Source organism: Periophthalmus magnuspinnatus, chromosome 18 (assembly GCF_009829125.3).
Source record: "Periophthalmus magnuspinnatus isolate fPerMag1 chromosome 18, fPerMag1.2.pri, whole genome shotgun sequence".
Taxonomy (NCBI): Eukaryota; Metazoa; Chordata; class Actinopteri; order Gobiiformes; family Gobiidae; genus Periophthalmus; species Periophthalmus magnuspinnatus.
In genome coordinates, this window is record NC_047143.1 from 5,700,371 (window position 1) to 5,726,185 (window position 25,815).

The 25,815-nt window shown below is 40.1% G+C and overlaps 1 protein-coding gene across 2 annotated transcripts in view; it reads right to left on the reverse strand.

The window, feature by feature from the left end:
- The window catches only part of si:ch211-200p22.4 (phosphatidylinositol-binding clathrin assembly protein), a 118,337-nt gene that overhangs the window by 18,148 nt on the left and 74,374 nt on the right, over positions 1-25,815 (reverse strand). The window contains exons 9-15 of one of the 2 annotated variants that reach the window (XM_033983587.2): positions 25,323-25,408; positions 24,685-24,808; positions 13,148-13,281; positions 10,555-10,646; positions 5,506-5,610; positions 1,214-1,357; positions 510-534 (exon numbers count right to left, since the gene is read on the reverse strand). In XM_033983587.2, the coding sequence (XP_033839478.1) occupies positions 510-534; positions 1,214-1,357; positions 5,506-5,610; positions 10,555-10,646; positions 13,148-13,281; positions 24,685-24,808; positions 25,323-25,408 (710 nt within the window). The remainder of the gene's footprint in view (positions 1-509; positions 535-1,213; positions 1,358-5,505; positions 5,611-10,554; positions 10,647-13,147; positions 13,282-24,684; positions 24,809-25,322; positions 25,409-25,815) is intronic. The other variant, XM_055229097.1, reaches the window with a different exon arrangement.

The following is a 25,815-nucleotide window of genomic DNA, read 5'->3' on the forward strand; positions in this document are numbered from 1 at the left end:
GAACGGGTTAATACGAACATTTTAAGACCAAAAAGACAAGTCTGACAGCAGCAGTTACAGAGAGAGGGGCGACAGTTTTTCAATAGAAAGTGAACTGGAGCCAGAGTCGATAGAGCTGGAAGTGCGCCCATGATCACTTCTTATTTGGAACGCGGCGGCTAGCAGGTTAGCTATGTCCTTTTATATATACAGTGTATGATATCTACGATTACATTTCCCAAGACTTTATATTTTTTATTTTAGCGTTGTGCGTTTGTGAGGCCCATTATTTAAGCCTGCTTATGTTTAAAAAGTCGGGAAGACATTTCGCATGCTGACGGAGTAATGAGGGGAGTTAGATTTGAACTTGAACTGTATGAAGCCTGCACTCTTACAGTTTTAAAAAAAGAACTAGAATCACAACTGAACTTGGGTTGCCAGGTCCTAAAACTGCAGAAAGAGGAGACACGCACCTTTAACCTCATTCTCAGGAGCTTAACAATTTGAAAAGGAATGTGTTCTTTACTTACTTCTTTGGGGTCCCAAAGTGCAGATCTAAAAGACAGAAGAACGAGTTACAAAAAAGTAGATTAAAATTACTGTAAAAGATGTTTTCATATAATATAAAGCAAAATTTGTCTTGTCCCAGTACAGATATAATGCAAAAGCAGCAAGACCACCACGTACTGTCTGCATCTAATTATAAAGTGTTTTCATGGAACCAGGAAGAAAGGCTGGTGCACTGTTAGCATGCTAGTTGTTGTTAGCATTACCATGACAGCAAAACTCCACTCTGGTCTCTAAAAGTTGTAGAAAGCGCTTATAAACTCATCGGGGTGAATAATTAAGATGCTCAGAATGCATAAGTTAAGTGAGGACATTTTCAGAAGTTGACATTTTAAATACGTCCAGAAGAATTGTCAAAAAGATGGAAATATGAACTGAAACCAAAACAAGAATCACATTTCAGAGCATGTTTGTACAGGTCGAAACTACAGGGTTAGCAGTATTTTTATGCAGAATAAGACAAGACATTTTGTTGTTTCTGGAGGAAATAATGGAATTTAAAAAAACTGCAGCTTTTGTGATTTGCCAACCGTGTCCATTTCGATTCGATTTGATTTTGATTCATTTTACAGCCTCACCAAGAATTCTGCGCTGAAGTTGTCTTATTCCATGTCACGACTTGGCCTGTGGAGTTATAACAGTTGTACAGTGTGTTAAATGTACTCACTGCCTACGAGGTTAGCCAGAGACGAGTCAAGGTCATGGGCAAGAAGTTTCCCTCCGGAGTGAAGGGCCATGGGGGGAGGAGGAGGCGGAGGAGCGGAGAGGGAGGGGAGGGTCGGCTTCAGCACATCTCCCAGAGTGTCGAAACCTACAAGAATACACAAGGAAAGGGTATTTACCATCAATACGTCAGGATACAAGATTATAGGCAGTGAGTAGAGTTCATTTAATGGATTTAGTTTATACGTTTGTGATGTGTTTCAATCTAGTCCTGGTTTACTCCTGGTTTACTCCTGGTTTACTCCTGGTTTACTCCTGGTTTACTCCTGGTTTACTCCTGGTTTACTCCTGGTTTACTCCTGGTTTACTCCTGGTTTACTCCTGGTTTACTCCTGGTTTACTCCTGGTTTACTCCTGGTTTACTCCTGGTTCACTCCTGGTTCACTCCTGGTTCACTCCTGGTTCACTCCTGGTTCACTCCTGGTTCACTCCTGGTTCACTCCTGGTTCACTCCTGGTATATTCACTTCTTTATTCCCTGGTTTAGGTTTAGTCCTGGTTTAGTCTTGATTTAGTCCTCGTTTAGTCCTGGTTTGGTCCTGGTTCCGTTCTGGTTTGGTCCTGGTTCCGTTCTGGTTTAGTCCTGGTTCGGTCCTGGTTCAGTCCTCATTTAGTCCTGGTTCAGTCCTCATTTAGTCCTGGTTCAGTCCTTTCTTGGCATGAGAAACTAAAGTAGTAGTTTCTTACATAATCATATTTAATCAAAAAGCAGCAGACTCCACAAAGGCCCTGTATGCGTGAGGAGAGGTCAGTTATACAAGAATTCATTTGACGCAGTAAGTACCTTGAATCTGTGACTCACTGATGAAGTTATGAAAAGGCTTTTCTGTGTGGAGGCATGTTTTTAAATCGTGTTAATTGGTCTTTTATAGTACTTTTTTTTAAAGCAGTACATTCACAACCTTCAACATGACTGAGTGTGGGAGAAATGTTCAGTTTTCAAAACAACTCTCCATTTGAATGCTAACGCTGCTAATGATATACCTTTATGTAGCCAACACAATGATGCCAAAGTCTGTCAGAAATACTGGTAAAAATGATATGGAAAGTGATAAAATTTGTATATAGAGCTTTTCCACCTTCAAGTCACTCAAAGCGCTTTACGTCAATGAACCACTCACACATTCATACACCAGTTTACGCAAACACTGTGGGCGGGGGGGGGGGGGGGGGGGGGGGGGTGTTAAGTGTCTTGCCCAAGGACACAACGGCAGCATTCATCTGTGAGAGCTGTTAGCGGATCTGACAGCTCAACCGATGATGTGTATGTCGAAAGCGGGATTCGAACCGGCGACCTTTGGATCAGTGGACAAACACGCTAACAACTGAGCTACTGTCACTGTGTTAGCAAACAGATATGATGCTAAGTTGAAGGTATTAAAGCTGCAAAGATGAATAGATTAATTGTGATGTATTCTGATAATCGTAAAACAAAAACAAAAATCAAAAAGGAATAAACTATTTCGGTTTTTCACTTGTAAATACTCTACATTTACCATATTTCAACTTTTACTTAATAGAGCTGTCGACCTTTAGTCATTTAATTGATTAATCGTTTGTGTTAATCAATTTTATTTAGATCATAAGGATTTATATGACTACAGCAGAAAGGAGAAGTGAATGAGTAAGCTGGTATTTTAAAAAAGTCAGATTAAACTAATGATTCACACGTTTAATCAGTCTACTTTTTCTGCATAAATAGTAGTTTTAGCATGAACTCCCCCTGCAGGTGTAGTCATGCCCACTTTTTAGTCAACTAATCGATCGGCAGGAGATGTTTAGTTGATCAAGAATTTCTTTAGTTGATTTCAGCCCTATTATTTGGTTGATAACGTATTTAAAAAGTTAGTCGATAGTACAATAGAAAGGGAGAGATCGCTAGATTACTCAAACAGTTTGGATAATCAAGCTTTCCCACGCGGGGAGGGCATCTGACACACAATGCTAGTTCACATCTTTAGACACGGCGTGAATATTAACACGCAGTCGTTTTATATTCTGCAGTCCTGGTTAGAAACAGTTGGGTTCATTTCTCTTCGATGCTTTGACAATACTGGGGTTGAAATGATCCGATCTTTTATTCCATCCTCAGCGACCGCCGCAGACTTCCCTGACTCAGGACCTCGGCTTTGGGATTGATTTATCCGCTTGGAGCTGACGGGACTCGCCTCGGATCTGAAAATCATTACTTTGAGCAGATATGAGCAGATCTGAGGGGCTTTTTTTTATGTCGTAGCACTTACAAAGCAGTCAATGCGCTCTAAAGCAGATGATGTGAAGGGCTATACACTAAAGTGGACTTAGAATTACACTTAACGACGACATGGTGCAGCGTACAGCATTCACCGAACAATCAAAAGATCAGTGGTTTGATCCTGAGGTATTGTTGTTGTCATTTTGTTGTTATATTCAGGGGTGATACGATTGTTCCACATACTGATCGAGCTAGATTTCAAATTCGATTTTATATTGATTTCATGAATGTAAACAATGCAATGCAAAAATTAAATGTGTTATTGGCTGTAGACCTCTCCACGAAAAAGACCCTGTTCTAGATGGATAGAGAGAAGAGAGAGAGAGGGGAAGAAGAGAAAGAGGATAAGGATATGGGAAGGAGAGGGGAGGAGGAGGAGGAGGAGAGAGGTGAAGAGTACATTTTGTATGAAGATGTAAAGCTGTTGTGAACAGATGGAGAATGGGCGCCTGGGCGATTTTTGCTTCGTGAGGTGTGAACGGACACATGAGGAATAAAGAGAGAACAAGAGAGAAGAGAGGGAGAGATAGAGAGAGGAGAGGGAGAGATAGAGAGAGGAGAGTGGAGAGGGAGAGGAGAGAAAGAGAGAGAGAGGAGCATGAAGAGGGAGATAGAGAGAGGAAGAGACAGAGAGAGAGGAGAGGGGGAGGAGGGAGAGAGAGGAGGGATAGAGAAAGAGGAGAGAGAAGGGGCAGATAGAGAGAGAGGAGAGAGGAGAGGGGGACACACAGAGAGACAGAGGACAGAGGAGAGGGGGAGATACAGACAGAAAAGAGAGGGGGAGATAGAGAGGGGAGAGAGTAAAGGAGGAGATAGAGAGAGGAGAGGAAGAGATAGAGAGGAGATGGGGAGGAAGGAGAGAGGAGGGGGAGGAGGGAGAGAGAAGAGAGAGAGAGAAACAGGAGAGGGGGACACACAAAGAAAGAGGACAGAGGAGAGGGGAAGATTGAGAGAAGAGGGAGAGAAAAGAGGGAGAAAAAGAAGTGAAAGGAGAGGGAAGAAAGAAGGAAGAGGAGAAAGAGGGAAGGATGAAGGGAACGTGAGAAGAGAGGGAGATAGGAGAGAGAAAGGAAGAGGAGAGAGGAAGAAATGAGAGGGAGAAAGAGCAGAGAGTAAGAGAGAGAAGAGGGGAGAGAGGGAGAGGAGAAGGAGAAGAAAAAGGTGAGAAGAGAGAGAGGGAGGGGAGACAGAGCTTTACAGACAACAAACAAATAAAGACAGTAGTGGAACAGATGGTGCGGTGGGAATGACACAAATACAATACTTAGACAGCATTTTATGTGATCACCTCAATAACTTCAGTTTTGATTATTGTTCTATTTGACATATAGATGGAGACAGGGCAGAACTCTATTGTGGAAAAGAGAGGGAAAGAGGAGAGGGAGGGGTGTGGGAGGAGGGAGAGAGAGAGAGAGGAGAGGAGGAGTGAAATAGAAAGTGATAAGAGAGGGAGGGGGAGATTGTCAGATTGCAGATTTGCCATAAACCTGGTTTATGGCTAATATCTCTGTAATCACTGGGCCGATCCACATGAAACAAAAACTGGCAGAAAGTCCAGTGTCCTCTTTGTCAGAATAAATAAACAAAAGAGAAATTATTTTTTCACAATAGTCCCAGAAAATGGTGCCATTATTCAACCCCAAAGACATAATTGCTGCCAGTTGAAAGGACTTTAAACTCTGAGATTAATATGACAAGTTTGTGGAGCCGATACCAAACAAATAATGATACGGCTCAACATTTGTGGATCATAAGTTTGGAGATTTATTTCAAAAATGTAGAATCTCCCATAGAGCTATATAGGCTCTGCCCTCCATTCGAGATTATGGCGTCATCAGCCCCAGTTTACCCAAAACACCACATGACAAAAGAGCAAAGCCAAAAAAGCGAAAAAAAGAAGTCACCATTATGATTATAAAGTGTTAGTTCAAAGCCAGCAAAGCCAAAGTGGGTTTTAGTTTTAGTTTTATCTCATGGCGTTACCGGCTGGTGCCTGGGGACCGTTGCCATTAGTGGTCGTACTGGAGTTATTCCCAAAAACTGCGTCAAAATCTACGGTGGTGGTCTGGGCAGGCGGCTGGTCCAATCCTGAAGGGGGCAGTACAGTCAGTCATATGGATACACAAAATATATACAAATAGAAGCAGTTTTATAATGGGTTAGTTTTAGTTTCTGAGTCAAGTATGGCTTTTTAAAATGTGTAATAATAATAAGAATTTCTTACATTTAAAGAGAACTAAAAAGTGACAGGTTAAACTACTAATTTCAAAAAACATGATTATATTTAAGATTTTACTAAAAACATTTGAGAGAAGACTGTGGGTCTGTGGATCTGATCGCGCAACCAGTGATGTTTATGTCATGAGCCAACTAATCCAAGAATCCCATGCATTTCAGAACACATTTGCAAATGTCTAAGCTCCAGGGTTAACAGCTTTTTCACAGAATAAATCCTCATGGAGACACAGGGAGGGCATCTGACACACGGGGACACTTCAGAACATGTTTGTAGACGTCTAAACTACAGGTACAATAAGATATTTCTATTAAACGCAGGTTATTTTGTTCTTTGCAGAGAACATTCTGTTATCTTAATAATAGCAGCCTCTATGATTTGAAAATTGCACCAACTCTTTTGATTTGATTGTGACGCGTCTCAGCTGTGATCCACACATTATAGAGAGTTAGTGTTTCCTTATGTGCACAAATGCAGAGTAATGTTGTACACCGGTGTGGTAAAGACTTCACCGCCCCCGTGTTATAATCCTTTTACTTAGTCTCACAGATGTTACAGAGAGACACCGCGCCGCTGCTTTGGTGTTGCTTAGTAACTTGGGATTGAAAACATGCAGAGGAGCGCGGCAGGGCTGTGCACTTCTGTAAAAGATTGTGATGTGGCTGTGACGTACTGTGATATCGATATTATTGTGATATTACTCGATCATTTCAGTGCCGTATTTGTGTCTTATATGTGTCTTATAGCCGTCTTATATGTGTCTTATATCCATCTTATATGTGCCTTATTTGTACCTTATATGTGCCTTATTTGTGCCTTATATGCGCCTTATTTGTGCCTTATATGCGCCTTATTTGTGCCTTATATGTGCCTTACATGCGCCTTACATGTGCCTTACATGTGTGTTATATGTGCCTTATATGCGCCTTATTTGTGTCTTTTATGTGCCTTATTTTACAAGTCAGACTCAAACAGAACAAAAGTAAAATAATGCCCATCTTCTAATAAAAGAAGATGTTTCAAACCAAATCAAAATCACTTTATTTGTCCCCAAGCAGCATTTTAAAACACATAGGAGTATTTCAGAGCTAGCTGGCTACTAAAGCTATCTCCAAGCAGGGTTTCCATGGATACAGGAAAAACAAACTGCTCAAATCACACAATACAATAGTCCTTAACTTCCATCCTTTGAACTGCACAAGCTGCACCTCTTAGTTGGTCAAAACCCCAAAATATTAAGTAAAAAAAAAAATTAAAAAAAATTGCTCAGTGTGCCAGCTAGTCAGCCACAAGAGCAGCAAACTACAACCATGGCAATCACGGATCTTCTACAGGTGTGCTCCAATACTGGGACCTGGGGTTAGGATGGCATGTACTGAGAGCTGAGGGAAATTACTATTCAGGTAGGGTTTTTTCTGATAAGCTAACAGAGCGCAGACCTTTACCTCTTATGTCACAAAATCACATGTTTTTATGGGGCTTAGAGGCTGCAGACTTACTACACAGAGACTTATCAAAGAAGCATTAATAAAGTAAAAAAAAAAAAAACAACAGCAACAAGATTAAGTCAAGGCTGATTTAAGACTTAGTAAGGAAATAAAAACTAAACAATAAACCTTTATGTGATTGTTGTGATGTTGATTATTGCGTCAGTCAATATACTTTTGTAATATATTTTGCAGGCCTAATTCACAGCACATCGTCTTTTGTTTTGTTCAGAGGATCAGACTCGGAGGGGGGCTGCCTTCACTGCGTCTCCTCCTCAGAATAAGAATAGGCCCGAAATGACACAGCACTCATTCAACAGAAGAACCAGGATTTCCAGGGAGGAGGAGCGGAATAAACAGATGCTTTTACAGAAGGCAAAATAAAAAAGTACAAAAGCCAGTGTTCACATTCAGGTCGGAGGAGTGTCAGGTGGTACGATGTATAGCTGCTTTTGGGGGGGTCGAAGGAAACTTTGAAGCGAATCTCAAGCTACCTGGATATTGCCGTGTTTCAGATGACATCGCAACATTTTATAGGACAATAATATTTAATACAGATGGAGGCAGCGTTCAATACAATGAATATTAATAAAATGCAGATTTGTGTTGTAATACAGTGGTTTATTTATTTGAAAAACAATAACCTTATAAAAATAAATATAAATGTTGTGTGCCAGGTTTTAGTGCGACTCTAGCTAATGAAACTACTGTACATTGTATCAGGTTTGTGAAGTTGTAGTGTATCGTTTTGAATCGCTAAATTACTCTAACATACATGGATGACATAAAACCACTTCATGTTTTTGATGCGGGAACAAAATTATAAGATGGTGTCTGGATCTAGTTTTGGAGGGTCTAAACTACAGCCGCCCACAAGGTCAAAACTCATTGTGGGATCACCCTGAAATATACAGACGTTAGACTCCATCTCGTATTCAGGTGATGCAAATTCGACAATGACGCAAGAACCGTTGGAGTATTTCTTGTTTTTATATGGTTTTAAAATTCTAAATGGGAGCCTCACATGTTTGATCAAAGTTAGTTTTAATACCGTCATACGCGTTAATATTCTTTTGCCGAAGGGAAGTAAACATTGATCGGAGCGCGTGCAGCAGCATTGATCAGACAGGTTTAAAACACTGAATTTTAAAATACAGCCACAGATTGTCAAAATATCCCTGTTTTCTCTGGTAAATATTGCTCCCTCTGTTAAATGTTGATCACACCTGGTTTTCATGAAAGCTACCATGGTTTTGAAGTCTTGCCAAATGCCAGACAACTCGTATTATTACCAGTCTTCGCTTGTGATTTATTGGGTCTCTTCAGTATTAATACACAAATACTGATAAAACATTTGCACAAACTGTCAGATTTTGAGTTTAAATTTCATAAGCTTGACCTCTCTGTGTCCCTAGATAAGAAGTAAACATGTTCAAATCAAATATAGCTTTTACTGATACCAATTTTATTCTTCATTACAAAATTATTTATGCTATAATTTGGTGTTTTGGTTCAAGATGATTATCCACTCAAAGTAGAATGAGCCTTACATGAGTCTCTCTTTTGAGTTGCCAGGTTCAATGTTGAAATCCAGTTAGTTTAAACCTAAAAGGACTCTCTCTGAATCTGAATGGTCACTACCTAAAGCTCAGTGAGTGAATTCTGGAGGTTTTGAGCTTTCACATGAGGCCTGTCTCTATACTGAGACTGAGACAAGCTTGTCTTCTGTCTGTTTTGTTGTACTTGCTTGTTCCACAGACACATCTCCTGATCTGTACCTTTCCTCATTGGATCAGCATTTTCTGCCTCTGCCACGGTCTGACAAACAGGAAAACAGGAGACAGGAGCAAGAGCACAGACTGTAAAACTGGACATGGCTAACCTGCTAGCCGCTGTGCTCCAAATAAGAAGTGAGCATGAGCACGATTCAGCTCCATCGAGTCCAATTTACTTCTTATTGAAAAACGTTGTCCATCTCTCTACTGCTTTCAGCCTTGACGTTCTGACCTTAAAATGTTCGTTTTAACATGATCATGGGGTTTTTATTTTGCTATTTTGTCCCTAAATCAAGATATGAACATTAACAACAATTTTGGCACCATTTTTCAAACTGAGCATGTCCAGATACTTTGGTGCAAGTGCGAAAGTTTTACAGTAAGGATATTTTGGAAAAATCAAATTTTTGGATTAGTTTAATCAAATTTTCTCTTGGAGTATAATCTGTTTTACTGGTAAATACTTGCTCAAAGTCTGTGAGAATTCTCTATTTAAACTGTTAATAAACATTAGAAAAATAGAGCTGAGTAAAGTTAGACTTCTTAGGTGAAACGGCTAACTTTGATGATTTTGTTCAAATGCGATTGTTTTGTTTCTATTTATAACAATAAACTGTTGAACTTGGACATTAATATATTTTATCTTAGCAATATGTGTGGCTACATTAGACTGAAGACATTTAAAAACATTTTAAAGAGTAAAACGGGTTAATTAAAAACCGTGCAAATTCGGGCAATGACAAGGAGCGAGTACCTTCAACAGCCCCGTTCCTGATTGGCTCTTTGGTTGCTACGATACACCCACTCTGATTTCCAAATATGGACCTGGACTCCAGATTAGCCTAGTCTTGATTGGCTTCATTTGGCTGGAGCTGAACGCTATGGGTGACGTCACACTCAGTCTAGTTCTTTTATACAGTCTAGGGGCGAGACAGGAGCAGGAGGCAAACTTCCCCATAATATAAAACACGTTCGAGCTGCTCCACGATTTATGATGTTTCAGAGCTACAGATTTTACAGTCTGTGTAAAACTTGACAGTCTTACCACAGAACAATGCTCAGATTTACAACAACGGTGACAAAACAGTGATCGCTATGAGGGAAGTCAGGATGTCACATTTTACTGTTCAAATTTACATTTTTGGTTGCCATGACGACTCAAATAAAAAAGAAGTTTGCTATGATTTGTGCAGTTATTAAAAAAGTTTACATTTTTGTGTGTTTGTCCATTTTTATTGTACCAGATTTTTTGTGTATTAAAAATGTGAAAAAACAGAACTAGTTAATTTACTTTACTTTAAAAGTCCACAACTTTCAGAGACCAGAGTGGAGTTTTGCCGTCAACGTAATGCTAATCACAAATAGCATGCTAACAGCGAACCAGCTTTACTTCCTGATTCGCAGACAATAAAAATGTTTCAAAATAAGACGCAGAAAGCACAGAGAAGTCTTATTTTGACCCTAAAACATGTGTGTATTTTGCCTTTAGCAGTGAATCAGTTGTGTAGTTAGTATGTTGTTCAGAGAGCCGTACCTCCCCAGGCACTGTTGGTGTTGGACATGTTGTGGACCGCAGGGATGAAGGCCGGCTGCAGGTCGAACAGGTCACTGTTCAGAGCAGGAACGCTGCAAAACAAAACAAAAGAAAAGAAATGATGAGGGGAAAGAGGAAAGGCTTTAGTAAAAAGAAATCAGAATCTAAAAACCAAACGTGGCTAATACAGCATTAGCCACGTTTGGTTTTTAGATTCTAAAATCGGATTGATTGTCATATTCCCAGATCGGGGGAGCCAGTTTTCCCTATTGACAGTATTTTCAATTGAAATATCCAAAAGGTAAATTCACAAATGTAGAACCTGATAATTTCTATAAGTGACTGGACCCTAAAACTCTGCAGTTACATAAAAAAAAAACCCTGAACATCTTCTCTAGCAGCATAAATCAGGCACGTCCAAACTACGGCCCAGGGGCCAAATGCGGCCCAATTTTTCTTGGCCCTCAGGCTTCCAGGTAAATTAGCCCACATTACCATAACCAGTACTTTTTACTGCAAGTTTTAGCAAGTCTGCCTTGATAAAGCCAATATTAAATATTTAATGTGTTTTATGGAGGATATAAGCATGAGAAAGATCTAGTGGCTTATTCAAACCTGTTATAAATGCACATATTTGAATTATTCACTGTGTTGACCAATCTATAGCCCTCGGTTGGCCCTCTGCTTCATCTATTTTTGATAAAAGTTTGGTAAAAAAAAAAAAAAAGTTTGGACACCCCTGGCATAAATAAACAAAAGTGTTTTTTTCCCCACAACAGCTTAAGAAAGTGTTGCCATTTTTCAAGCCCAAAGATGTGATCGTTGTCAGTTGAAAGGACTTTAAGCCATGAGATTAATATGACAAGTCTGTGGAGCCAATCCCAAACAAATAAAGATAAGGTTCAACATTTCTGGATCATAAGTTTGGATACATCTTTCAAAAACAGTGAACAGAAACAGAACATACAAACTCTAACCCCCTGTGGGACCTTTTGGTTTTGAGGTGAGAGCTGTAAACACTGTGCCACTAATCAAAGCGGCTTGGAGCAGGGACACAAGGAGAATTGAGACAATAATCCATCAAAAATCAAAGCTACAAGAGGGACTAAACCAGGGGACTAAAGGCGTGATTTTTACAGCATGGCAGAGACAGGGAGTGAAGGAAGAGGGGATCGAAGGAGATGGATGGGGAGAGGGTATAAATATTTAATCTATGGAGCATAAAGAGCCAGAGTCACCACTAAAACTGTTCATTTGTGGAGAGGGAGATGAATCGTGAGGCTTCGTTTGGCCGTAAAACTCGCAGCAGAGAGGAGCAGACGAGGGGCAAATCGTGTGGGATTATCCAGAGTAAATAAAAGAAAGTCGATTACAGCTGCTGCTCTGTGTGAAACTCCATGTGATTAATAACATTTGGAGGGATTTCAATGAGATTATTTACTATTCCTCTGGTTCAATCTACATCACAAAGACTTACAAGTTACAATGCTTTGTATTGTGGCAACTTGTTAAAGCAGACCTACTGAGCAGAATGGAGTTTTCAGAGGTTTTAACCGTGTTATAGTTGTTTCCTTTTCTCATTTATCCGAACGATGTTGTATTTTAAGTGGTTCATGCATGTTTGAGTAGTGTTTATTCTCCTTTATTCATGACGTCATTGCTCTAATCTACCCCCATTTTCACCTCCACTGGTACACGCCCACTGTGACGTACGCACTTCATTCTACAATTTCATCTTCTTTATCGTAAAATTTGGCACCACCATGTAGTAATCTTGGTGCAAATGACAAAAAAAATCAGCTGCTCGGTAGTGTGATCTGCAGCTATCCATAGGAACAACCAGCAGCATGCAGCGCTTTGTTGTGATGACGTTTACGGTGACGTTAGCTCCCATTTGGCACTGAAGTTTTTTAGCACGGAAGTCAGCAGACGTGTTTCTTTTATTAAAGCTAATCTATTATGCAAAATCAACTTTTCACAGCTTTGTTATAGTTCTTTCCTTCTCATTTACCCTCTCGAAGCTGTTTTTGGAGTGATTCGTGCATGTTTGGCAATAATCTTGAAAATCAGTGATTAAAGATTGCTCAATCAACCTCCGTATCCACCACCTCCGACACACACCCACTTCTCTGTACTAACTTCGTTCTCCAAATTTATTTTCTTAATGAGTGATACGCGTAGGATTCGGCAGTGTCACATAGTCATTTTGGTACAAATGACAAAAAAAAAATCAGCTGTTCGCTAGCGTGATCTGCAGTTATCCACATTAGGGGCGACGTTAGGTTCCATTGGGCATCTCAGTTTTCTTTGATTAAGTTGTTTTAGATCAATGTTGTGATTTGAAATGTCCAAAATATAACATAATGATCCATTCAAGTTTTATACAGCAGACAAAAGCACGATATGTCTTCTGTAAAGGGCTATTTAGATCAATTTGACATGTAGGCAAGGTGTTTTGTATATTCTACATTCTATAAACGATACAAAATAATGCTTTAGTATGTATTTGTACTTTGTCTTTGTAGTAAGTGGCTCCTTTTATTTCTCCAGCCTCTCCTGCGCTAGCACCGAGCGCGTCTTTAGCGTCATGTACCTGTTAGCATTGAGCGTGGAGGTGAACAGCTCCGGGGAGGGGGCGACGTGGTTGTTGTTGAAGCTGCTGATGGACACGCTGCTGGGGGAGGCAGAGGGAGGAGTGTGGGCTCCGATCTCCTTCAGGCGCTGGTCCTGGAACGCACAGAAACAACCATATTAGAAACAAAAGAAAATACTTCACTGCGCATATCAGAAACTAAGTACAGTAGGTTGACCACAAGGCAATTGGAAAAGGATCACAGACCTTCAGCAAGTAGTTTTAGAAATATTTTTGAAATTTAAAGTGAATATGGCATTATTATTATTTTTTATAAGTTTATAATTTTACTTCCTGGTTGGACACGGACAGAAGATAACTGTTACCTAGCAAGGAACAAAACTTGTCTAAATTACACAATAGTTATAAGTAGACTAATAAAAATAAATGATAACACCTTTATTTTGTTTAACGAAGGTTTAAACTGTCAGAAAAATGCCTTGTGTGTAAACGTTTGTTGATGACATTGGTAGAGGGATTGTGTTTTCAAACGCAACACTACTTCTTGTATTTTTGTTCTTTTCTTCTCAACATTTTTTTTTCCCTCAAACTGCCACTTAGCTCAAGTAAAACTATAAATAAAACAATACATAAACACCACAGGTACTATCCCACCAAACCAAAGTCTTATAAACTCTTGAAAGCATCCGTAATTCACATTTTGTACTGGTTAAGGTGCTATGGAATATCGGCACTGTTGTTCTGTTCATACTGTATATATTATGTGTATTTCAGTCAATTTTAATTAAAGGTCCTACAGTAGTTTTCAGGTTAACTGCTCCTTTTTTCCTTTAGCTCAGTAGAGATTGGCAAATCCAGGGCTGAAATTATCCGAATGATTCTAGTGAAGATGTATGACGTTTAAACCATAGTGGAGCACTTCCTGTATTACCACATGATGACATCACAAGGTGGAACAGAGTGTTTTCAGTTTGAGAGAATTACACAGTGTAAATATGCAAGGTGTGAGTGTTAAATATGTGTAAATGAAACAAAAAAAACACAACTCCAGGTCTGTTTGTGATGAGGAAACAACATTATAACATAGATCAGAAAATAGTGTAATATGGGTTTTTTAAATTCCTTTCTAGGCATTTGATCATATAATCTGACTATTCTCCAGAAATCAGATAATGATCACATTTTGGTGTGCATGTAAACACAGCCAACGTAATCTCCTCTTTTCCGTCACTAAACTATGACAGAAAAACACTATTTGGGATTTGGTGAAGGCTTTTGGGAGCCAGTCATTTCCCACTAGACACGTTCACTGTCAAACTGAAGAGGTGGGAAATTACAAACACGTTTCCCTCAGAGATGTTGTGTAAATACAGATGTTGTTCTCGCCACAATAGCGGAGCAGGAGGTTATGTCATAAGTGTGGTGACTAAACAGGATAATTACAATGTGTCTACGTATTTTTGGTGACTAAAACATAAACAAAGATAGGACAGGTCTGGAGGAGCAGACAGGAGCGTTCACTCGAGGCTAAAACACGTACAGCTGAGAAGTCGGTCGTATTTTGGTTCACACGGGAGTGTTAATACTGTCAAAGGCCAGTACTTCTACTTCTGCTGCTACTACTACTGCTACTTTGGCCACTACTTCATCAACAATAACTATAACTACAACAACAACAACATCTATAACAACAATTATTACTATACCAACTACTAGAACTACAACAACTATAATAACTACTATAATTACTACTACAACTGAAACAACTACTATCTAAACTACAGCTAAAACAACTACAACTACTAATACTACTACAATAACAACAACTGCAACAACTACAACTACTACAACAATTATAACAACTACAATAATAACTACTACTACAATTACTACAACAACTGCAACAACAACCACTACCTAAACTACACCTAAAACAACTACTACAATTATAACAATTACAATAACTACTACTACCACTACAACAACTACTACTTAAACTACACCTAAAACAACAACAACAACTATAACAACTACAATAATAACTACTACAATTGATACTGATTTTATAGATTTTGTTCTAAAATCCCTTTTGTTTAACCTCCAAACTCCAGACTGATGTGTGTAGTTCTGCAGATTATCAATCTGGAATGGCTCCTGTCGAAATCATTCGGGAAAAGGAGGGACTGCAAGAACAAAACGATAATGCCTTTAGATAAATTAATGAGTAGCGTCATGGCTAGCTCGCTTCCTAGTTAGCAACTAGAGGGACTCGTTTAACAGCACAAATCAGCTCACCTGTTATTGTTCCAGCCAAGTCAGTTCTTTATGGTCAGATTGTGTTAAACAAAACTCAGATTAGAGTCTAACTTTAAGAAAACTAAGTACTTCTGAAGCTCTGTTACTCAAGTAAAAAGTACAGATACCGGAGTAAAAAACAAGCAAAAAACCCAAAAATATCACAGGAAAAAATCTACTGCTTGAAAAATGTACTTGAAGATAAAGTATTTCGCGCAGATTTTGAGCTCTAACAAAGCTTCAAATGGATTGATTTTGATAAAGATTTGTGCTGAATTTGGTCACCGGCTGTTTTTATTTGTATATTTTTCTTTGCTCAAACTATGAACGTGCCAAAAACAAACCCTAGAGCCTTTTCAGCAAGTCTCAAACAGTGATAAAAAACACTTTAACTTTTCAGTCCTGTTCAAAGATGTAGTGGAGTAGAAAGTACTCTCAAATGTAGTGAAGTAAAAGTAAAAAAGTATCCACTAAGTAAAGTACAGATATCTAAAATTCATACTACTTTTACTTCATTATGTTCCACCACTGGACAGAGCAGTGCCTTCAGTTAGCTTCACACCCAGGGAATGTTGATGACACTAGTAGAAAGGTAACAATAGATGTTTACTCTGCAGTGTTGTACTTGTATATGCAAAACAGTGCTACAGGCCATTCAAATGTAAAATAAGTGGTCCATGTTTCTGTGTGTCCACCCGGCTCCACCTCCTCCGTCTTTACATGATCAATCCCACACTTCTCTCACTCACTCTCTCTCACTCTCTCTGTCTCCATGTCCCTCAGGGCGCTATTACATTTGGCTTTGAAAATACCCCATCCCTTTTACACTGCAGCTACGGCGTCCGGCGGGAGCGTGCGGTCTGGAAGAAAAGTTTGTTTCTTCTTTTAAATTCGCGAGGCAGAATGCTTAAAGAGAGCCAGAGCAATTTACAAACAGCAGAGCAGCGGGGAGGGCAGGAGGCCTCAGAGGGGATGGTAATGCGGTCGGATACCTGCTTAAACATGGACCGGGGCAGGAAGGATGTGGAGTATGTAAAAGGGCTGGGAAAGAGTGGGTTTATTTGTGAAGTATCGGTAAAAAATGTATCGAATCGGCTGCGTTCACGTTCTTGAATTTTAAGCTTTCATGTCAAATGGTGAGCGGGGCCTACACTCACCTAAAGGATTATTAGGAACACTTGTTCAATTTCTCCTTAATGCAATTATCTAATCAACCAATCACATGGCAGTTGCTTCAATGCATTTAGGGGTGTGGTCCTGGTCAAGACAATCTCCTGAACTCCAAACTGAATGTCAGAATGGGAAAGAAAGGTGATTTAAGCAATTTTGAGCGTGGCATGGTTGTTGGTGCCAGACGGGCCGGTCTGAGTATTTCACAATCTGCTCAGTTACTGGGATTTTCACGCACAACCATTTCTAGGGTTTACAAAGAATGGTGTGAAAAAGGAAAAACATCCAGTATGCGGCAGTCCTGTGGGCAAAAATGCCTTGTTGATGCTAGAGGTCAGAGGAGAATGGGCCGAGTGATTCAAGCTGATAGAAGAGCAATGTTGACTGAAATAACCACTTGTTACAACCGAGGAATGCAGCAAAGCATTTGTGAAGCCACAACACGCACAACCTTGAGGCGGATGGGCTACAACAGCAGAAGACCCCACCGGGTACCACTCATTTCCACTACAAATAGGAAAAAGAGTTTGCACGAGCTCACCAAAATTGGACAGTTGAAGACTGGAAAAATGTTGCCTGGTCTGATGAGTCTCGAGACATTCAAATGGTAGAGTCAGAATTTGGCGTAAACAGAATGAGAACATGGATCATCATGCCTTGTTACCACAGTGCAGGCTGGTGGTGGTGGTGTAATGGTGTGGGGATGTTTTCTTGGCACACTTTAGGTCCCTTAGTGCCAATTGGGCATCGTTTAAATGCCACAGGCTACATGAACATTGTTTCTGACCATGTCCATCCCTTCATGACCACCATGTACCCATCCTCTGATGGCTACTTCCAGCAGGATAATGCACCATGTCATAAAGCTCCAATCATTTCAAATTGGTTTCTTGAACATGACAATGAGTTCACTGTACTACAATGGCCCCCACAGTCACCAGATCTCAACCCGATAGAGCATCTTTGGGATATGGTGGAACAGGAGCTTCGTGCCCTGGATGTGCATCCCACAAATCTCCATCAACTGCAAGATGCTCCTATCAATATGGGCCAACATTTCTAAAGAATGAATCAGCACCTTGTTGAATCAATGCCATGTAGAATTAAGGCAGTTCTGAATGCAAAAGGGGGTCAAAAACTGTATTAGTATGGTGTTCCTAATAATCCTTCAGGTGAGTGTATATAACTATGGGAGATTCATAGTTTTTAAAATAAATATCAAAAATACAAATGCACAAACCTTGAACCGTATTATTATGTGTTTGGGATTGGCTCCACAAGCTTGTCATATAAATCTTACGGCTCATTAGACGTAGCCTACGAGCAGAAACTTTAAACAACAGGTGTGTTAGTTCCAATGTAGCTAGCAGCTCCCTTCAGACACATATAACGACAATGACGTCTTTGGGGTTGAATAACGTCACCACTTTCTGAAGCTTTTGTTAAAAAAATAAAAATTCTCTTTTGTTAATTTATACTGACAGAGAAGACGTTGAACTTTGCGCTAGTTTTAGTTTCATGTGGATAGACCCAATAATTACAGAGATATTAAACATAAACCAGGTCAACGAATGCGCAGTCTGACAGTTAAGAGGGAACGGACATCTGGACCACGGAGTAACTCGTTCGACCCCCTGACCCCGACGAGCTGTTTGTCACCCCGTTAAATGTTTTATCTCTGCTCTGCTTTGTAACTAACCCTGAAGTAATCACTGGATCTGGCAACGGCTCCGAGTAAACGGCTAACGCTAAAATCCAATCAACCCAGAGCAGAGGTGCCTGAAAAGACTGACAGAACCTATATAGAGTAATAGATCCAGAATGCACACTTCTACAATACTTTGAACTCGGTGACCAGACTCACATCTTGACAGACGGGCGTGATTGACAGGTGTATTAGCCAATCAGGGTCATGCATGGTCTGTCTGTATCAAAACAAATATGGCTGATTATGAGGGAAAAAATATCACAGGGGGCTGAAAAACAGCGGATTTCTGCAAATAAATGAGCAACGCGCTTAACTCCATTAATCTGAGGTGAGAGAAATAAATTTGAATAACATGCGTCACTGAAATAAACAAATCTGATTGGACAATCGTGTTTGAGCCTGAAAATGCGACAGAGCGAGTGGGGACCAAATCCATATCCATCCTGTTTGTCTCCATCGCTTTTGTTGTATTGTTTTGCCTAGAGGGTTTCACTGTATGGCTTTAAAACTGCCAGTCTTCATGTAGCACATCCACGCCAAGTTACAAGTCAGATCTATAGAGAAGCGAGTGCACCCACAGTAAGAATACATGTTTTTCAAGGTACTTTTGACCAATACCTGTAATTGAACAAATGCAGGATTGTCGAGTTTAATGCCATACTGAGGAATATCGCACACAAATCTATAACATCGCCATGAAGACAAGTAGATACCAGACGCCACACCACTAAACCATGACTTAGGACTTTGTAGGGAGTATTAGTAATAGAAAATATGGCATATACAATGAAATAAAAACATAAGCCATTGAATACAAATAAGATAAACCAGTTAATAACAAAGCTGAAAAATTAGGTATTCCCTTTGTTTGCGGGAAAACTGCATTTGAAAAAAGGTCAGAATTTAGTAAACAAATAACATGGCACCTGTTATTGCGATGGCTAGTCGGCTAAATGCTAAGATTAGCATAAGCATGATAAACAGCCACATGCCAGTCACACTCAACATGGTTAATTGGTGACCACAACAAAAAGTGAAAAAAACGTAGACAGAAGATGTTTTTGCACTGGATGGAGCAGAGATCATCAGCTCGGTTCAAAGATGCCTGTCATTTCTGAGACTTATTGTAAACAAGGGCCAAAGAACGTCCATTTAGGAACATCACACTTTCTTATCTTATCAAGAGTCTGTGATGTAGCAGCTGACAATACGACTTTAAGAAACTGAGTATTTTCCTGCTCTCTTACGGTTTTAAAAAGGCACTAAAGTCACAACTGAAGCTGTGTTGGCAGAGTCTGAACCTGCAGATAGAGACGTATACATAAGTTTCTCTCATTCACAGTATATGGATTTCTGCAATGACATTTGAACTGGTAACTCAGAGTCAAGACAACATCAACGTCCTCGTATAGAAGTGGCTATGTATGTAATATTACTGCTCTGGAGCCGTATGAGGACAGGATAAAGAGGGCGTTACATTCAGACCTCTTTTCCTCTCTCCATCACTTCCCGTCTTGCCTCTCTCGCTCTCTCTTCTCCTGTCTTTAGCTCCCTCTCTCATGTCACAGACTCCACCCACTCTCTCCATCTCTCTATTCTCTCTACCTCCCTCCCTTTTTCTTTCTCTCTCCCTCTCTTTGTCTCCTTTCTCCTTTCTTTCCCCTCTTTCTCTGCTTTGTTTATCCCCCCACCCCCCCCGTCTCCTCCTGGATTCGCCCTCTTAAGTACTACCATGTCTCAGACTCCACTCTCAGGCTCCGCCACCTCTCTCCTTCCCTCTGTCTCCTCTCCCTCCTCCTTTCTTTCCCTCGCTCTTTCATCCCTCGCTCTCCTCCTCTCCTCCTGGATTCGCCCTCTTAAGTACTACCGTGTCTCAGACTCCACCACCCCTCTCCTTCCCTCTCCTTTTTTTTGCTCCCTGTCTCAGCTCTCTCCCTCCTCCTCTCCCCTCCCTCTCTCTCTCCTCCTTTCTTTCTCTCCCCCTCTCTCATCCCTCTCTCTCTCCTCCTTTCTTTCTCTCCCCCTCTCTCATCCCTCCCTCTCTCCTCCTGTCTTTCCCTCTCACTCTCTCCTCCTGTCTTTCCCTCTCACTCTCTCCTCCTGGATTTGCCCTCTTAAGTACCACCGTCTCAGACTCAATTACAGTTAGCCGTTAGCCCCTTGCGCTAGCTCCAACGCCGCAACTAAATGTCAACACGTTTTGCCCTCTGCTTTCCCACTCTCCCTAAAGCTTTCTGTACTTCACAATTACACAAACAGTCACGCCAAGCTAGCAATCCCATACATAGAGAAATATAAAAATCTACACAAGGAAAAATGACTTCATCTTGAGACATTTAGCTATTTATTTCTATTCTTTTATATGGTTGTGACTGATTTAGTGCTGGTCGGCAGTGATGTTAAGCATTAGCATTTGTCAAGAAAAAGCACATTAGTTGTCTCGCAAATCAAGAATGAGATCTCTGTATTTTTTATACGGATGGAGTCAGTCTGGTCCCTACGGCCTTCGTTGCATCTCAAGCCTGGCAAATATGATCGTGTAATCCATAAACTGTATATAGAAGTGGACTAAGTGAGTTTAACGTCGCCCACAGCGTTCGGCTCGAGTCAAATGAAGCTCATCCAGGCTAGAGCAGTTATAGGGGTGAATTAAGAGCCAAGTTCCATATTAGGAACATACAATTCTGTCCGTGAGTATCATAGCAACCAAAGAGCCAATCTGGAGTGAAACTGTGGAAGGTAACGCTCCTTCGCACCTCTACCTCTGGTTTGACAGGGGGTGGACACTTGGCAACACTGTCAGTCAAACCTGTTGCTAACGCTAGCGGGAGCGACCTCAGGGAAAGAAGGCACCTGATTTGTCTCTGAATAATGTTCATATCTTGATTTACGAACACGACTGTGAAATAAAAACACCAGGATCATGTAGAGTGGGTTAATACGAGCATTTTAAGACTAAATTGACGTGCCTGACAGAGAGGGACAACAGTTTTCTAATGTAAAGTGAAGCTGATGGAGCCAGAAGCGCACCCATGCTCACTTCGTATTTGGAAAGCAGCAGCTAGCAGGTTAGCCATGTCCATTTATATATACAGTCTATGGTGCATTTTTTTTTTTTCAGTGACACGTGAAGCGAAGGAGCTCATTGGTCACCTACGATTTACAATTAAAATCAAATTTCTCTCACCTCAGATTAACAGAGTTTAGTGCTTTTCTCATTGATTCTGTAGAAATCCGTGACGTTTTTCAGCCACATGATTTTTTTCCCCCATTATTTTTTCCAATACAGATGAACCATGCATGTCCCTGATGGCCAATCCACCTGTCAGTCACGCCCATTTGACTACGTGGAGATTCACCGGTGACCAGACTCACATCTTTGTATTGAACAAGTGTGTATTCTGGATCCCAGGCAAAGTGCATTAAAGTACTCATGTGTTACCATTATTTATTTATGGCTCATATTGCAGCTACCGGCGATCTTTTTTATGCCGCTGAAGGCTCCTTTCAGAAGCCAAACAGGAGCAGGGTAAAAGAGCCGCTGTTGTGTGTCTAAGGAAGAGAACTGACTAAGATGGCTTTATTCAGTCTGTGTGAGGCTTTGGGAGCGCAGACACACGCCTCTCCACATAAAGTCTGACAAAACAACTCTCGTAAGCAGTTTCCTCCAGCCTCGTTTGTGAGCTGCACTGCTCCTGTCTCTGTCCAGGAAATCTGACCTGAATCATCACCATTATCTCCTGCACATCCCTTCTTAGGCCTAGAAGATAAAAGTTGTGTTCCTTTTTACCAGCGGTGGAAGAAGTACTCAGTTTTGTAAGTACAAGAAGATACAGGAGCAAAAATATACTCAAGTAAAAGCAAATATCACATGAAAAAATCTATTCTGCAAAATGTACTTTATGTTTATGTAGTTATGTAGTAGTTTCCCTTCTCATTTATCCTCTCTAGTTTTATTTGGAGTGATTTGTTCATATTCAAGCACATCAGCTCCCATTGGGCACTGCTGTTTTCTAACATGAAAGTCAGTGGAGTTGTTTCATTTAATAAGTCATTTTAGATGAATATTGCAATTTAAAATGTGCAAATTATAATAATGATCCACAGATGTCATAAATTATATCTATAGAGCACACACAAGCACAGTATGTCTGCTTTAAAGTGCCTGTTTAAAAATTTACTTAAAGGGTAAAAAGTAAGTAAAGTAAAATATTTTGTGCAGATTTTGAGGTCTCTTAAATGTCTCTTAGATGTAGTGATTTTGATAAAGATTTGCACTGAATCCACATGAATCCACATTTTTCTAGCTCTTTTTATTTATATATGTTTATTTGTTCAAACTACGACTTTTCATTCCAGTTAAAAAAATGTAATGGAGTCGAAAGATACTTGCTCTCAAATGTAGTGAAGTAAAAGTAAAAAGTATCCACGTTAAAATGTAAGTACAGATACCTAAAAATTCAACTTAACTAAACTATTTTACAAATTTTACTTAAGTTGCACCACTGGTTTTCACAGACGGGGCCAAACTAATTGAAAGTGATCTGTGTTCTTTCTGCAGAGGTGCAGTGTTGGAGTGTTTTGCAGTGGTTGTGAAGTGGCCTTGGTTCTTTCCCTTTGAGAGAAGCTTCACAGCAGGAGCTCAGATCAAGGCCAACGGCTCCACTCACACAAACCATTTTTCTCTCAACAACATTTGTCCCCATTTTACACAGTGCAGATATCAACACAACACTATGACCAGCACAGTCTCAGGCTATGGAGCACCAACTAACACCAGTGTGGGAATTATAGAGCGAACTGCAATTAAAACTGTATGTAGACTACCCTGGAAAAGCTACTAGACCTACAAACATGTTCTGAAATGTATCTGTGTGTCAGATGCCTTCCCTGTGTCTCCATGAGCTCTTACTCTGTGTAAAAGCTGCTAACCCTGTAGTTTACATCTCTACAAACATGTTCTGAAATGTCCCTGTGTGTCGGATACTTTGCGCATGTGTCAGATACCCTCCCCGTGCCTCAGATGCCCTCCCTGCCCTCCCTTTAAAGTTCAGATTTCAGTCTTGTGCACAGTGAACTGAATTCTCCATTCAAAAATCAATAGAAAACCTTATTATATGCCATATGACAGTGCTTGTTAGGAAAATTACAATTAAGATTTCGACCGTAACCAAGAACTGTTATTTTTTGCACATCAAGAGGAAAACAAAACATGAATTAATGAATAAAGAGGGGATATTTAACTTCTGTGGGGGACTAACCGCTAACACATAACAAATGTAGATCACCATGTTTCCTTTTATTGTTTTGAAAATACTATATTCTCCCAAAACAACGTATTAACATGTTTAATAATTTTGACTTCTGTTTTTGATGCTCTGAGTCCTCCCTCCTGTTGCTCTCCATGCTAAGTTACTCCCTCTACACAACTTTATCACAACACAATCGCCGCGCACATCACATCAGGTTTGTCAAGTTGCTGTGTACAGTTGTAATCGAAAAACAAGTAAAACATTACCATTTTAGCGTAAACTAGATTAATCTGCAAAGTTGTGTTCTAAAACTCACTCTCCTCGAGTTCTCCAGGCACTGCCCAGTTTGTACCTTGGTGTTTAGGTGTTTTGTCCCACTTTAAGTCAAATCTACACAAAACAACATGAATAATTTTACATTTTTGCAGCATTATACTGAATGTCCTGCTGTTTCACTCCCTCCTCACAGATACACTTATGGATTCCATGTATTTTCAGCCTGACCTTTTCGCGCTAAGTCGGAGAGAGTGCTTCATTACAGAGCTCCAACATTCTGTCGATGAGAAATCCAACAGAGGCGCGCTCAGCCAGGAGGTCATTATAAAGAGCTACACAGATACTGCTCAGAATCAGCATTCAAACTGTGATTTAGAAGCGCTCAGATAAATGTATTATGTAATAGAAACACAGCCAGCACAGCCAGACCGGCCCTGTTCAAATATACGACAAAAATATGATCTGACTTCCAAACTTCAGATTAAAAGTAAGTATGTGTTAATGTGTTGATGAGGAAAACACAGCAGAAATTCAACGTAGATGTGTCGTGAGAATAGGGGAGTGATGCCTTTTTGTTAAACTTCTGTAAAAACTTTAAAGGCCCATTGGAAAAGCACCATATAAACGTGACTGTTTAAAGCTGCCATTTAGCTTTAGCTGTATTCTCACAGATCACCACTAGATGCTGCCTATGTTACTGCTGTCTGACAGAAGAAGACCTCACCAGTCCTGACCCGGAAGACACTTCACCCACATGTGTATGAACGTGGTGTGTTGGTTAGGAGAGAGGCCGATGTTGCAGTAGTAGATAGTAGTAGTAATAGTCATACCCTTACCTTGAGTGCCTGTAGTCTGGCCTGCTCCTCCTCCAGAGCCTGCTGTCTCTCTTTCTCATCCATGCGACTGAAGGACATCCCGGTAGAGGACAGAGACGAGACAGCGCTGTTCAAAGTGGACGCCCTGAAAACAAAACAAAATTAAAAAACATAATCCAATAAGTGTCAGTCTACTCTTCAGATACATCTATGAAACATGTCATGCTAATGCTAATGGTTACAGTCAGATTATAATACAAGAACCAAAGCTGGAGGACAGGTTAAGACTCTATGGTGGAATTTGCTGTTTAACTGTCAGATTGACGATTTCTGGATCTGGTTTATGGTTAAGTTCTGCAAAATTGACTTTTCAGGCTATAATCACTTCCCTTATGTTTTACCCTCTTGAAGTCGTATTTAGAGTGATTGATCTGTACTTACTTCCTTCTCCAATTTAATTTCCTTAATCGGTCATACACAGACTTGCTTCTTTTAAAAATATAACAAGGGTGTCAAGATTATGCCTGAAAAGTCTATTTTATATATAGGTCTTGTTTTAGTCTCTACACAAAAGGCCATATGAGGTAATCCAGATGTATTAGACGTATTTTCCCCATAAAACAGGAATCGTTTTATCAGGTAGCGATGTATAGCCCCACCTAGTGTCCGCACTCAGCTCCTTGGTCTTTTTGCCCTCCAGAGACGCGAGGTGCTGCTCCAATGCCTCCAGGAGACTGCTGGGAGCCTGCGAGGGACAATTCAAGCAAAAGGCAAAGTGAAAAATACACCCACGGAAGAAGAGTTATCAAGTTTGGATCATAAGTCAACTGAGAGCACACAGAACAGGCAAGAGTCAGGTATAACACTGCAGAAAGGACTATCGTTTAAAATGTGTATTGAACTCAGATTAATCATGATTCTTAAGTCATGTTGAGTTAAAGTTTTATATGTAGAACTATAGATTGTTGGATTTGTTTCTAAGTATTTCTGACTGGTCTTAATATGTTTTGTGCTTATTTAGTTTACAATTTAAGTAAGAAAAAAAAAGTCCTTGTTGATCTTATAGTTTTTATTACATTGGTATTATTAAACAAAACAAAAATCCAAATCATAATATAGTAATTTTGTGAGATTTTTAAGTCTACTGGCAGA